The sequence below is a fragment of the Erigeron canadensis genome, chromosome 8 (assembly GCF_010389155.1).
Source record: "Erigeron canadensis isolate Cc75 chromosome 8, C_canadensis_v1, whole genome shotgun sequence".
Taxonomy (NCBI): domain Eukaryota; kingdom Viridiplantae; phylum Streptophyta; class Magnoliopsida; order Asterales; family Asteraceae; genus Erigeron; species Erigeron canadensis.
This window is the reverse complement of record NC_057768.1, coordinates 26,049,404-26,065,191: the sequence shown is the minus strand read 5'-3', so window position 1 is coordinate 26,065,191 and position 15,788 is coordinate 26,049,404. Positions and strand designations below refer to the sequence as shown.

The window sequence follows — 15,788 nt, the reverse complement described above, 5'->3', positions numbered from 1 at the left end:
CTAATAATATTAATTATAAGAAATACATTATTAAAAACCGACACTTTGCACCCTTGTAGTTATTCAGCAGCAATCCATATCAGTTTAGTGCAGTTCAGAGGCAATTGTCACTTTTTTCTAACCTAGTTTTTCTATGTTATTCTTTTGTAGTTTCCAGCATGTGGCTATGATTTCTCTCCTGACCGCATTGAGCTGAAAAATGATAAAGATCTTGTCTCTGCTTTGTACGAAGCCCTTCAGGGAGAAAATAATGATCACTTCTCAAGGTAAGGCTAAGTTTTTTGTCATTTTGTAACTGATTAGTTCTATTGTACATCACAGCTAGCTAACAGAAATAAAACCAGTTTGTATGGTGTAGCCCAATCATAATACAAAACCCTATATTAGGTACCCATTGTTTTCCACGTACCTTTGATGCAAACGCAGTTGTGCTTGGCTTGATTTTCATAGATGCTTATTACCCTAATATTAATGTGTTTCACTTATTTGGGATTTACAAATACGACTAAATTTTTTCTTCCAGAAATCCACAGGTTAATATGCAGCCTGCCCTCAACGAAGTTGAAAAGGTTGATGAATCATGGTGGATTCTATATGACAAATTGTGGGTTGTCATTAGCGAGATGCATGGGAAAGGACCAAGCAGATTCTTACAAAAGTCATCATCTGCCGTTGGACCATCTTTTGGCCAAAGAGCACGAGGTTTAGTTGAGTCATTGAATATTCCTGCTGCCGAAATGGCTGCTGTTGTTGTATCAGGAGGAATCAGCAATGCTCTGGGTGGAAAGCCAAACAAAGTAATTGATAAAGCCATGCTGCTAAGGCCTGAAAAGTGCTCAAGAATTGCTTTTCGACTAATGATTGTATATCTCTGCAAGTCTTCACTTGAAAGAGCATCACAATGTGTTCAGCAGTTCATTCCCATACTGCCGATTCTCCTGACGGCTGATGATGAGCAAAGCAAGTGTAGACTACAACTTTTTATCTGGTATTATAACTTATACATTTGAAGTTTTTCTGGCATATGATGGCACTTTGTTGAGTATTTTGACCCATTTGTTTATAAATCTTAAACGGGTCAGGTTGAACCAACAGTTAAATGGAGAACATGTCAGGTGGGCCCAACATGTCATAGATGTTGAAATCTCCCATGTCTAAATTTACTGCGTACAACCTCCTGAATCATATTTTTTAAGATTAAAATATTATTTGTGGAATATTGTTTTTTGTATTAGTAGAATTTTGAAATATGAACACAAAATTGTTGCAGATCATTCCATCATGGTCGCTTACGACAAATAAGTTACCCGTTTAAGTCAAAACTCTAAAGTGTCCCGGACCTCCCATTTTCTTGCTAGATGTACTTTTTATGCATATATATCATTGTTTATGAATGTGACTACGTAAGCTCTCTACATAGGGCCTTGCTTTCTGTCAGATCTCAGTATGGGATGTTGGACGATGGTGCTCGGTTTCATGTAATCGCACACTTGATACGCGAAGCAGTAGACTGTGGTAAGTTGATGTTGGCATCCAATATTGTTGGAAGAGATGATATTTTCGATACAGTAAGCATTTCAAAGGAAGCCGGAACAATCCAGAATCTAATACAAAAGGATCGTGTGCTTGCTGCGGTGTGTCTTATTGTTACCTTCTTTCTAGTTCTCATCATTGCAAAATTTATATGTTCATATTTGTAGGTTTACATTTATTTATGTGTGTGAACTTAGGCTGTATGTAGCTAGACTAAACTTCTCCATCAAAGTTAGTCTTATAAAAGAGTCGGTATTGTGAACAATACAGGAAAAAAATATCTGTATAATGCAATTCATGACCAGCTCAGTAATCATCGAATATGTATAAGTTAGATGATATTATGAATACTGATGCAACGTTAATGAATCTTGTCATTTTATTGTTCAGGTTTCTGACGAGGTTAGATATCTGAGAAATGCGACCTTAGAGCGAACACAACAGTTAGATGAGTTCCGTGTTAGGATGGCTGAGATTATGTCTTCTGATGTGAATCAGTTGAAAAATTTCGAAATGGAAATGCACAGTAGCTTAAATGTCATTCTTGCTTCAGATGATAGCAGGAGAGCTTCCTTCCAGCTTGCTCATGATGAGGAGCAACAAGTAACTGCTGTAAGCTTACTGCTTTGTGTTCCATCCTTTCTGTCATGTAGAGGAGCCAATTTCGGCCCATTAATAGGTAAATGGGTCGATTTATTGGTCAGATGGGTGTACCTGGAAGGAAATTTTTTGGGGTCAAATGTTTGAAACTCACCTCAAGTGTATCTAAATTTCTTATGACCTTCTAACTCACTGTATGAAAATGTGATTGTTATCGTAATTTTATAGTTTTTTGTGAACGTATTATGAACATTAATTATTCATAAACTGGGACTGGCAGCAAAGCATTTGCGGGACAACTCGGGCTTTGACCTGCTTTAACAACATTTCTATTTCATTTCAGTCCTTTTAACCCAGTCCACTCATTTGCTACTTTTACTGCTTGTGATTCCAATTGTATTTTTTCAAAACTAATCTGTAACAGGAAAATTGGATTCACATGCTACGCACCCTGATTGATGAAAGAGGACCATGGTCAGCTAATCCTTTCCCTAACCATATTGTTACACACTGGAAACTTGACAAGACAGAAGACACGTGGCGGCGTAGGCAGAAGTTAAGGCAAAATTATCATTTTGATGAAAAGCTTTGCCATCCTCCATCCACTCTTCCTAGCAATGCGACTATTCCTCCAACAATTGAAACAAAATCGGGCTTTGCAGCTCATATTCCTCAGCAAATGAAACAGTTTTTGCTCAAAGGAATTCGAAGGATAACAGATGAAAGTTTCTTAGAGTCCATAGAATTCGAGACCGAGGCCAATGAGCAGAAGGCCTCTACCAGTGAGGATCTATCAGAGGGTTCAAAAGACGAAAGTGATCAAAAGGATTTCCATGATCGGAACGATCACGCGTCTACATCAATGGAGTCGGAAGATAGTGAGGTATGTCAATTTATAGGGAGATGCAATAAATAATCATATAGCATTCCTTTGTCTTCATTATGCTTGGAACAATTTTCAGGTTCTCATGTCTCTTCCTTGTGTACTTGTTACCCCAAAAAGAAAACTAGCTGGCCGTTTGGCTGTCATGAAAAAGGTGCTACATTTTTTTGGCGAGTTCTTGGTTGAAGGAACTGGGGGTTCATCTGTTTTCAGAAGTATTCAAGCATCTGGCAGTTTTGATTCAAACAAAACTGATAATTTAGGTATGCAGAAGAATAAATCTATCAAATGGCCAGTTAATTTAGATTTAACTTTGGAGGGAGAGGCTTCTGATAACATAAATGCAGTTCTGGGTAATCTGCTTCTAAAGCAATCTGAAAATATCAAGCGCCACAGAAGGTGGGAAATTAGTAAGGTAACCTTTTTCCCAAATAAACAATCTCCTATGTCTTTTCTTTTGGGTAGTGTATTGGTGGGACCTCAATAACTAGCGCATTATAGGTTATGTCTTTCAATCGATGCCTAATGAACATTAATCGGATCATAGTTAAAATAATTTCCGTTACCCTACTCAAAAGACATGTATTTGAGGACATATCAGAATTGCCATATTGGCTAAAGTCATTTCGTATTCGATTTTGAGGCCTATCATATCATTCTGAATTTTGAATTCGCTTGTATTGGGTTTTGGTAATAGATAAAGGCTGTCCACTGGACTCGTTATTTGCTGAGATACACTGCCATAGAGGTTTACTTTAATGATTCAGCTGCTCCAGTATTCTTTAACTTCGCATCAAATAAAGAAGCCAAAGATGTTGGAAGCTTAATAGTAGCCACTAGAAATGAATCTGTTTTCCCGAAGGGACACAAAGACAAGGCTGGCATTATATCCTTTGTAGATAGACGTGTTTCGATGGAGCTCGCTGAAACTGCTAGAGAGAGATGGAGGAGAAGAGATATTACAAACTTTGAATATCTCATGATCCTCAATACCCTTTCTGGCCGTTCGTATAATGACTTAACCCAGTATCCTGTATTTCCATGGGTACTGGCCGATTACACTTCTGACAATCTTGACTTTAACAAGTCCTCTACTTTCCGTGATCTTTCAAAGCCTGTTGGAGCACTGGATCAAAAACGTTTTGAGGTTATTTGTGCAACTTTTCTGTGTGAATGTCAGCGTATGAGAAGCTTGAATTGCTACATAAACTTTGTTCATTTGTGTAGGTTTTTGAAGATAGGTATTGTAACTTCTCTGATCCTGATATCCCCAGGTTAGTTAAAGTTATATTGCTCTGCATACTGACTGGGTCACTGGGCTATAGAAGTGCTTTCTTCAAATAGATATTAAATTAACATGCATACTCTTCTGCAGTTTCTACTATGGATCTCATTACTCAAGCATGGGTATTGTACTATATTATCTCCTTAGGCTGGAACCTTTTACAAGCCTGCATCGTACACTTCAGGTACATTTGTGGTCGCATATATGCTTATATTTTGTGTTCAAAAAAAATTAGTTGCAACTTTTTTCTGTTTCTGAACCTTCTTGTTTGTCAACTTTCAATTTGTTTAAACCAAAAATTGTTTATGTAGGCTTTTGGCCTCGAAAATAAAAATAAAATGTTTTTTGTTATCATATTGTACATAGTTATTTCTTATGTTAAACTTGCTTTTAAATTTTTGAAGTCCCTTTTTTATAGAAGTAATTTGACTTTTCATGGAACAAACCTATTAACGAACCATTTTTGGTGAAAAAATTGAAAGTTGAGTCCTTAAATTGAGAGATAAAAAGATAAGTACCTAAATTGAGAAATTGGTAACTTAATAGTATTAATATTTAAAGGAAGTAAAGAAAAAAACTTCCTATTGACTGACAGGAACACACTTTCTACCCTTTAAATGGAGAAATATTCTCACTAAATTTTAAATAATTTTAGTAATGATATTACAATTTTTAGCCTTAAATACTTCAACTATAGAAAAATTTTCACTAACTTTTAATTAATTTATATAAGATATTTGCCTTCAATTAAAGTAAAGGATCTCACTTATTTAAAATTAAATTTTAAAAATAGTTATTTTAAACAATTTAAGTATGGAGAGAAACCGTCATATTTTAATGGAGTTTATAAATAAGAAAAAGTATGGATTCTCAATATCTATGTCTACTCGGTTAACTGTATTCACGAAAGTATTTAAGGTCCTTCATATTTTCTTTGTTGGATATTGATCTTAGTAGGTGTTTATGTGGCAATATTTGTAAATCTGTCGTCACTTTTTAATGAATAAGTCAATGATCGCAAATTCGTGATCCTTTATATTCTTTCTAAAATTTTCATCTGAGTAGGTGTTAAAAAATGTTATCACTTTTTAGGTTTCATCAATTTTTTGAATGAAATGAGTTGATGATTACCAATAGTCCAATACGTGGTATCGTTGAATTTCATTTGATTGGGTGTTTGAATGACCTTTTTTGTAAATTAATTCTCTCTTATTAACTATTAACTTCCATTTGTTTTCTTTAACAAAATGAGTCGATGATCAGAAATACATAATTTTTACCAAACATCATTTACATTTTCAGTGTATCCACACTAGACTAAAATCTTGCAAATTTAATACCTTTTATGCCATTGTCGCTAAAAGTTTAGCAAGTTTTATTGGTTAGTTGGAAGCTTGTAGGTTAGCTCTGCATGAAGCATTCTTATGTGTTATTCTTTGTAGGGTGGTAAATTTGACCATGCAGACCGCCTTTTCCAAAGTATGGAAAGCACGTATCGGAACTGTCTAACTAATACAAGCGATGTGAAGGAGCTGGTTCCTGAATTCTTTTACATGCCAGAGTTTCTTGTTAACTCAAACTCGTACCATTTTGGAGTGAAACAAGATGGTGAACCATTGCATGATGTTGGTCTCCCTCCATGGGCCAAGGTATATATTTCATGATTAGTTCTGAAGAAAATAGTAGTTTTTAGTTTTAGTTGATAGTGGATAAGTATTGAGAAACATAAATACAATATATATCCCATCACATATTGGATGAGTATTTACAATTGTTTTATAGATCATTTTAATACACATTTTCACATAATTCTATTTTGCCCTAATGCAATGATACTCATGATCCATGAAGGTCTTTATAGTAGAGATGGTTATCTCGTTAATATGCTTGGCTTCCCACCATAAGCTCTCAAGAAAGTTAATTTGGTAGTGATAGTATGTTTCTAGGTTGATGTATGTCCATAAGTCTGCGAAGAGATATGATCTTTTGGTGTGAGGATCTTTCAAGGCTAACATGTGAATTTCATTACTTCGTTTCTAACCTTGTACAAATGCCGCCCAATACTGGGTTACTTAATGAAAAGTACAAGATAAACAATCAAAATCCATTGCCAAACGCTCTTCTTCATAGAATAGGATATAGATGTTTTATGTTAATTGTATATTCTGTTACTAGCGACCATATCTATGTGGTAATCGTAACAAGACCTTTATTTTAATTAGAGGTTCCAGGTTTGACTTTAATTGATTGCGAAATGATAACTAGTGTTATTCCAGGTGTGTAAACATTGGCAGTTTGGGTATTATCTTAACTCTTCATATATCATACAAACTAAAACTTGTCTTATATCTTTTCTACTCTTATCTATGTTATTGATTGTTTTCATAAGAGCTTAATAAATCTGTCCTCAGTTTATCTATCTTTTTGCCTCAGGGATCTCCTGAAGAATTCATTAGTATGAATAGAGAAGCCCTAGAAAGTGAATATGTTAGTTCAAACCTTCACCACTGGATTGATTTGGTGTTCGGTTACAAACAACGTGGAAAACCGGCAGTAGAGGTTCAAATACTAAGCTTTAGCATCATTTGAGCAATCCATTATATATGTGGTTCATATAGTATCTTAGTGACCATGTGGAAACCTTTTCGATACAGGCAGCAAATATCTTCTATTATTTAACTTATGAAGGAGCGGTTGATTTAGAGACAATGGAAGATGAATTGCAAAGGTCTGCCATTGAAGACCAAATTGCTAATTTTGGTCAGACACCAATTCAAATTTTCCGGAAAAAACACCCCAGGCGGGGCCCACCTATTCCAATTTCCCATCCTTTAAGATTCGCTCCTTCATCCATTACTTTGACTTCAATTGTCTCCAGCACAAGTACACTACCTTCGGCTGTATTGTATACCGGCATTTGCGATTTGAATGTGGTCCTTGTGAATCAGGGACTTAGCATGTCAGTTAAGATGTGGTTGACGACCCAATTGCAATCTGGTGGGAACTTTACCTTTTCTAGCTCACAGGTTTGATATATGGTCTATAGCAATGTAGAGACGGCAAAGAGTCGGGATAGGGCGGGTTTGTAACAGGTTACAACAGGTAACTGTTGGTAGCTGTTGAAACTGATAGGGGTTGGGTTGTCCTGAGACACTTTGTACCTATTTAGTGTGTCAAATATGATCACATAAATCAATATAAGTTCTGATTAAATTGATTCAGGGGGATATAGTCTTGAAATACACTTGTGGGGACTTCCAGTTTCACTTTTCTCCTTGGCTTGTCTTATTATTACATTTGTTTGACCTGTTAAAGGTTAAATATAACCTGAAATCAATTAAGGTCTTACTTTGTTTTGGCATTCTGCAAATCACTACAATGTTATTGATCGTTATATTTTTGTAGGACCCCTACTTTGCTATCGGCACCGATGTGCTTTCTCCTCGCAGAATTGGTAGTCCTTTAGCTGAAAATATTGAGCTTGGAGCGCAATGTTTTACCACAATACAGTCACCATCTGGAAATTTTCTGGTTTCATGTGGCAACTGGGAAAATAGCTTTCAGCTTGTAGCCTTGAATGATGGACGTTTGGTGCAAAGTGTCCGACAGCATAAAGACGTCGTCAGCTGTGTTTACGGTATTTATTTTCTCCAAGTAAATTCATCTTCTGAAATATGTAGTGGGGAACATATATTTTCAGGTGGGGGTAAATTTTTATATATGTGTTTGCAATTGGATCAATTTGGGCAGTACTGCATTGTCCAGAACATGGAATCAACAAGGATTTGGGTACTCGCGCGTTGTCGGGGGAACCTATTTTTCAACCTAAAAAGTAGTTCGGTCAAAAAGAAAAAAATTAGTATACATACTGGTGCAGATAACTGATAACAAGGATATCCTTAGTGGGTTAACGAAGAAGCTTGAATCATAAGATTAAAATCATAAAGACTAGTCAAACTCAAATCAGTAAAAATGACAATAAAATGTGATAGAATAAAACAAAATATATTATATCATTATGACAGACTAACAATAAAGAAATGTTAATCTATATGCCCGTTGGAAACATTTAAACCAAGAAGTTAATTATCATGCAAATGTTTATATGCTTAAGTCTTATATTGACACTCCGTATGTGGAATTACTAATCTGCATGTGTATATATTTGACTTGTATATTGTTGCTGATACATGATGTTATGTTAATCGAAGTTGTTTACTTTCAAAATCTTAATATATTTACATTAAATTTTATTTATTTTTAATTAATTAATTTTATGTTTATATGATTAAACATACTATTGGATATATATTAGTTATCATTCAATTGGATAAATATTAGCAATTATTCTATTGGATATATATTAGCTATCAATATTTATTTATTATATTTAAATTATTGGGTAAAGAGTGTAAATTTGTGATGGAAAACAAAAAAGTGTAAATTAAAGTCAAAATTGAAAACAAAAGTCAACTTTAAGAAATCAAGAGATGTGATTGGTCGATAAATTATTAGAGCAACTGTGCTTTAGTATAATAAAAGATTACTCTTTATTATAACTTAACTTTGATCATTGGTTTACTTTAACCACAATTTATTTCATACCCACTAAATCAAGTATAAGGCATATTTGAATTTCTTTATGATACGATCTATATAGCTACCGTACATCGTACGGGTATTAGGACTAGTACAAATATAAATTTGTACCCTAATATCGATTTTGGATAGATGATGAAACTATAAATCATGTAGCAACATAACTTATATAGCAATAATAAAATAAAACATTTGAGTTGAAGATTCAAATTTCAAAATATGGGGTAAAAGGAAAACAAAATAAGAGACAACGAAAAATGTATGGATACATGACTACTATAAATCCTATACGAACATAATGTATAACCATGAAATAAAGTAAGAGACAATAAGTGGAAACAAAAACCTAGCAGGTTGCTGGTTGGCGGTTGCTTAGCCAGTAGCCACCATCCGAACCACAGTGGCTTCTTTCAGAAAAATGGATAACTTTTTCCCCTCCGGGAATAATATTTAAAGTAATAAAATGTAGGATGCAAAAAGCAAATGAAGACATAGTAACTTTATACAATTAATTGTATAAAGCAAACATCAAATGAACACATACCACTTATACCTTAAAGAATAACCCAAAAAGAAAGTTCAAAACCCAAAACGGCAAAAAGAATTAAATTATTTGCATAAAGCCCTATGTTAACTTTCCATACATTTTTCATGTACCATCATGAGATATAACAATCATTTGCAAAATTAATTGTTGGAAGCCAAGAACCAACAGAATATGCAAGTGCTTAATTTGAAAACGTCACAAAAAAAGAAAGATAAAACCCAAAAGCGGAAACAAAGAATTTAAAATTAAAGTTTAACTAATGTCAGCCTGCAGCCTGCCAGGCTAGCTGTTTCACTGTTGTATGAACAATAACGGATCCCAACCTTTGACGAATAGTAGTAATAGTAAAATGATATGATTATAGTCTCGGTAATCATATTTAATATAGTTATTTATGATTTTTTGTTTTAATCACTAAAAACTCACCTCTTTTGACTCTCCAACCCTTTCATCTGTTACAGCTTGTTAACCCCTTCTGCCCAGACTTTTTGGTTAATTTGATGTTAATCATCCAACAGCCCCACGTTAATTATCCATGTTGATTATGTGATACAAAATAACTATATATAGAATTTATAGAGATAACAGTTTAGCCCAATTTTATTTTGAACGGCTGCTTTGGGTTGTATATTATCTAAAATTGCTCTAATGGTCAGATTAGCTACAGAGATGCCAATTTAGCCTCATTTATTTGCGAGTGGGTCGCTTTGGCTTATATCTGAAGCTTTAGGGCAAACTCTTCGTTAGTTAACATGGGTCAAACGGTTCATAAATTGCCAAATGTGTATCTCAATTACCAAATGGTTATGAAAAATTATAAATACTGTAATAGAAAAGTTTTTAATTACACTTGATTGTCAATTCAAAAGTTATATAATGCTCAATAATGTTTGTGGGTCAACCCAAGTACCCAACTCAAGCTTTGTTGACGGATACTCATTCCATTCCGAGCCTTATTTGACTACTTGCCTGAATCGCCTGACCATGCAGTTACATCAGATGGGAGCATGCTTGCAACTGGTAGTTATGATACTACAGTCATGATTTGGGAGATTTTGCGGACTAGAACCCCAGAAAAGAGAGCACGGCATGTGACAGAGCTTAACCGTAAAGACTGTGTCATTGCAGACACTCCTTTTCATATATTATGTGGACATGATGACATAATCACATGTTTATATGCAAGTGTAGAGCTAGATGTGGTTATAAGTGGATCAAAAGATGGAACTTGTGTTTTTCATACCTTACTTAAAGGAAGATATCTAAGATCTCTTCAACATCCATCTGGATGCCCAGTAACAAAACTTGTTGCATCTCGACATGGAAGACTTGTACTTTATGCTGACGATGATCTCAATTTGCACCTCTATTCTATCAATGGAAAACATCTGAATTCTTGTGAATCCAATGGGCGATTAAACTGTATTGAGTTGAGCAGATGTGGTGAGTTCTTGGTTTGTGCAGGAGATCAAGGACAAATTGTAGTACGTTCTATGAAATCACTTGAGATTATAGGAAGGTATAGTGGTGCTGGGAAGATTATAACTTCACTAACTGTGACGCAAGAGGAATGTATCTTAGCTGGGACCAAAGATGGGAGTCTTCTGGTGTATTCCATTGAAAATCCTCAACTTCGAAGAACTAATGTATCCCGGAGCCTAAAATCAAAAGCTTCTGGAACGTGATGTATGCTTGGTTGCCAACCGTGAATCCAACTACAGTCAGCCATTGAGGTGTCTTTTTTTTTATCAGCATTATGTTATGTTTCTTTCAGAACTGACCTACAGTATTCCATTCAGAGGTGGCAAAATGGACAGGATGGGTAACTAACTAACTACGGATAAATATATGTAAACATTTTGGGAATTTAAAACTGGTTGGGCTTGTCATTCTTCTGTCATGGGTTTCTATAAACTTTCAGACTGTCACAAAGAATTGGGTTGATATGAATGGGTAACTTTTAGAAGCGCAGTAAAGATGTAATGGGTAAAATGGGTAGAAAGTGATCCAAAAGTTACTTAAGTAATTACAATCTCATAAATCACTTTATTTAAAAATGTTTGGATTTGTATGGGTTCATTTGATTAAATTAAATAAATGATCTAGATTTAATCTAGACACTAAGAAACGCAAAAAATCACACAAGGATGAAATTTTACATATTCTAATCACATGTAATATAGGTTGTGTCGACCTTTATCTTGGCGTTTCATGTAAACCATCACCTAGTATTCTAGTGTCATAAACGAACCGAAACTTATTTATGATACAAGTGAATGAACATACATTTCAATACAGATATGAAACTTAACCAACACATTACCGAACATTCACAAGTGCGGCAAACAAATGTGTTTGTCTGTTCTTTTGCTCACTAAACATACACAAACTAACTTCCTGCCTTTGCTGGACGATCAACTCGTTTGTAGCCTGGTTTCTTCAACGTTTAAAAAAAAAAAATCAAGGTTGCAAAAATGTTAATAGGTTGTTTTTACCTGTATTAGAAGTTGCCCTTCTTAGTGGAACCTGTTGAATTCCCTCCAACCAATTTATCTGGTTGAGATATTCCAATTTCTTGTTTGTTTTCTTACTCGGTATACTTATTAAACTGCAGGATATTTTGTCTGTTTGCGTAGCATACCAAAGATATTCAACACAACACATACCATAATCATCATTTTGTAAGCCCCCTGTTCCCGTTGGATAACAGGAAAGATTTAGTGAAAGGCAGCCTTATCGTGATTGATTGACACATTCTAACACCAATACATGTACATTGTGTGCTATTTATTAAGTTAGATTGCAGAGATATGTAATGCTGATCATACAGATGTACTCAATAGATATGTTGATCCCCTTGTAAACTCTCAACTATGTATATATCGATCGAGTCCATTTTTCTACTAAATCATCAGCCCCTTTTTTGGGATTTTATAACGTATGCTTTTTTGGCTTCAATTACTGAATAAAAGTTAGCTATAATATAGACTTGCTTTCTTGTTCTGCATTTTTGCATCTCAATAGAGATATTATGCATTACATCAAGACAATATATATGCATATAGTAAAAAGTTAGATCTGGAATCTCAAAAATGACAGAACACTTAGTAACTTTTTAAATTAAGCTCAATTATTGATTATTTTTTACATGCTGGTTTTTTTTTTTTTTATCTAGGTGGAATTTTGGATTTACTAGTGATACGGATCTTAATCCGTTATACAATTATGTTGAGACGTGGATTCAATGAGTATATGTTCATGAATAATGCTATGAGCATATATATATATATATATATACCAGATTTTGTAAATAAATGTTTCATGTGATAAGTGGTGGTCAATTGTACATAGATAGTCATATAAATATATGTAAACAATTATATAATTTTAATTTAAAGATAAATTCCTAATAGTTTAGGACATTTATCGACATTGTCATATTCGGGGGAAAATCAAATAAAAACGCCTTTAAAATAAGAATATTGTGAGAACATTTAAAATATTCATTTTGAAGCATTAAAAGTTCATAAAACTAACATAGTGTATAATTAATTATCATTATTTAAGTATTTAATAACAGATTGGTCTGTCAAATTCGTGAAAATTATGTTTTTTGTTTTGTGCATCCATCTTGGATGCATATTCATCAAAATGATGTATCTAACAAAAAACGTGATTTTTTCAATTTTAACGGATAAATGTGTTGTTTAAAACTTAAATAATGATAATTAGTTATGCACTTGCTAATTTTATGCACTTTTAATGCATTAAAATGATGTTTTTATGTGTTCTCACCGTTCTTTTAAGAGTTTTTGTACCGGAGTGTTACCCCACGTATTACACAAAAATCATGCTAGTAACTATTAAAAAGTGATATCAAGTGGTTGACTTTTTGATTGACTTTTAATATTATTATAATTATTATTTGTCTTCCGGTAAAACTCATTACCAAACTAGGTATTCGAGCCAAAACATGAGTATACATAAAATGAAGAACTTGAGACGACTACGTTTCTACACTCTTATGGTTTTTATTGTCATATAGAAGACTTATTGTATCATGGTAGTCATTATGTCTTCCTTTTGTTATAGCTAACTTATTTTTCATTTCTTGGTTTTTAGTGAAGGATATACAATTGATACTTATACTACATTGGTTACCACAAGTTCATTGGGTGACATAGATATATAATGTTGGTGATTTGTAATTTCTAGAAGTTGGATTATTTTTTAGCTTAATAGGTTTATGATTTATATATTTTATTTGTTTGTTCTTTTTTTCAATCGAGCTTTGTAAAGTTCATGCCATAGATCGATATGGACTTGATTGTATGATGAATAGAACTAACAAAAAGCGAATAATGTGTTGTAATTTGTTACCGCTGCAAAAAAAACACCATGTTTTTTTTAGTTTTCTTAAAAATAAATTATTTTTTACCGTATAAGCAATTATCCACTCACATTCAATTGAATACACTTCAAAGAAAATAGAAAAGTTTAATAAAAACCCAAACTTTACTCCTTTTCATACCCTAATTATTATACTCCTCGTTGTCTTGTTCCTTTTTTTTTTCCTATTTATTATTGGACAAACAAAAACAATTTTTGCTTCAATTCACCGAAAATCCACTTGGAAATTAAACTTTGTTTTATTTTCTCACAACAATATTGTCCAAATATCAAAGATTCTTTTTATTTGACCAATTTAGTCGACTCATTTCTGCATAAAGAGGTATGGTTTTGTTTTCGTATAGTTTGTATCTTGTTTTTTTTTTTAATTTGGAGCTTGGATTTCTTTTAAATCAATGTTTTCAAGACCGGACCGGAAGGCGAACCAGTCTCTTTAGTGGTTATTGGTCGAATCGGCTGGATCGGTTAAACCGGATTAATGAACTGGAACATTATAAATTTAATGAAAATATACTACATAAAAAATTATATAATAAACCTATAAATATAAACGAGCATGGTACCCGCGCAATGCGGTGGCAGTAGTTGGGAATGCGGTCTGCTTTATCAGGGATTTTGGGTAGTTACGTAAAGAAAAAAAAAACAAAAAGTCCAATGACAAATAAGGTATTTTAAAGACGGAAATATTTAATAGAGGGTTATTTGTTTTATAAGGGAGTAGAGAAAAAAACAAAAAAGTCCAAAAGCAAGTAAGGTATTCCAAAGACATATATATTTAATAGAAGGGATTTGTTTTATTAGAGAGTAAAGCAAAAAAATGAGTTGTCTTCCATTACCATTTTCCATTCTTTTTATGAAGTATAAGCGGTCAAGTTTTACATTCAGTCAATTTATTACTCTGCACCATATTTAATACATGAATTTAATTAATTTTTTCACAATAGAAATAGGGAAAATTTTAAGGGAAAAACAAGAATGCAGCTAGAAGCATGCTGCTTCTAAATATTCCCCTCATAATCTTCCACCCTGTTTTTCACGTGTGTGAATATAAATCTCCCCACCCCTCAAAATTTTGGTGCAGCTGCATACTTGTTAACCCTAAATTTTAAATGAACAACCCTCACACCATCATACACAACAACAACAACAACAACTGTACCCAATCTCTGTGCGGGGTATGGGTAGAGAGACTGCTTCCGTAAGGACCTCCGACCACCAAGATATAAAAGTCGTAAAAGGGTGAAGAGTTTATACTTGTCTGTCGAGAACATGATAAGACGATATACCTGTCAATTGTGTCCGCTGGGTACGGCTACCTTGAGCGTAGGGAAGTGTAGCAAACTTACGACCTAACAATAATTGAGCACAGTACACAAACTCTAGCAACCATTGAACATATTTAACATCACAAGATGTAGGAACATAATAAACAAAGTACTATGCAAGACACTTAAACAGGAGGAACGTAAAACGCCAGGGCAACCATACATATACATAAGGATTGACTAAAACTAAGGGGGTTAACTGTTTCTAGACGACCTATGGAGCAAAGTCTTGTAGGCCGCATAGCTAAACTAATCCTAGTCAACTCACCAAACGCTCACAAAACGACAAAGGTATCCTATATATCTAGTCCTCTAGAAAAAGTGTCTGCTAAGTACACCCAACAACAATAAAAATAAGGAAAAGTAGCCACCAGCCACCTAGATAACTAAAAAGCACAGATTCAATGAAACACATATAATAACAACTATATTGAACGTAGACAAACTTTGAAGTGTTTCAGTATAAAGTTCATACCTACCTGCATATAAGAAATTAACTAAAAAAACACCTACTGCCCGATGGGTCCAAAAGAAATATTGGTTTTACACAACCTATGAAACAAACTAACTTAGCTCCTAGCTAGACTAATCTTAGGTGGTGTTTGA

The 15,788-nt window shown here is 33.9% G+C and overlaps 1 protein-coding gene across 2 annotated transcripts in view; it reads left to right on the top strand.

The window, feature by feature from the left end:
- Positions 1 to 12,384, top strand: part of LOC122578722 (BEACH domain-containing protein B) — a 36,360-nt gene extending 23,976 nt beyond the window's left edge. Inside the window, exons 20-35 of one of the 2 annotated variants that reach the window (XM_043750742.1) lie at positions 151 to 266; positions 524 to 988; positions 1,421 to 1,634; positions 1,924 to 2,145; positions 2,558 to 3,016; positions 3,096 to 3,279; positions 3,364 to 3,431; positions 3,714 to 4,163; positions 4,244 to 4,290; positions 4,392 to 4,485; positions 5,744 to 5,950; positions 6,735 to 6,860; positions 6,956 to 7,327; positions 7,707 to 7,938; positions 10,438 to 11,180; positions 12,062 to 12,384. In XM_043750742.1, the coding sequence (XP_043606677.1) occupies positions 151 to 266; positions 524 to 988; positions 1,421 to 1,634; positions 1,924 to 2,145; positions 2,558 to 3,016; positions 3,096 to 3,279; positions 3,364 to 3,431; positions 3,714 to 4,163; positions 4,244 to 4,290; positions 4,392 to 4,485; positions 5,744 to 5,950; positions 6,735 to 6,860; positions 6,956 to 7,327; positions 7,707 to 7,938; positions 10,438 to 11,132 (3,951 nt within the window). In that variant the 3' untranslated portion in view covers positions 11,133 to 11,180; positions 12,062 to 12,384. Of the gene's footprint in view, positions 1 to 150; positions 267 to 523; positions 989 to 1,420; positions 1,635 to 1,923; positions 2,146 to 2,557; positions 3,017 to 3,095; positions 3,432 to 3,713; positions 4,164 to 4,243; positions 4,291 to 4,391; positions 4,486 to 5,743; positions 5,951 to 6,734; positions 6,861 to 6,955; positions 7,328 to 7,706; positions 7,939 to 10,437; positions 11,181 to 12,061 lie in introns of both variants that reach the window. The other variant, XM_043750743.1, reaches the window with a different exon arrangement.
- The last annotated feature ends 3,404 nt before the right edge of the window (positions 12,385 to 15,788 follow it).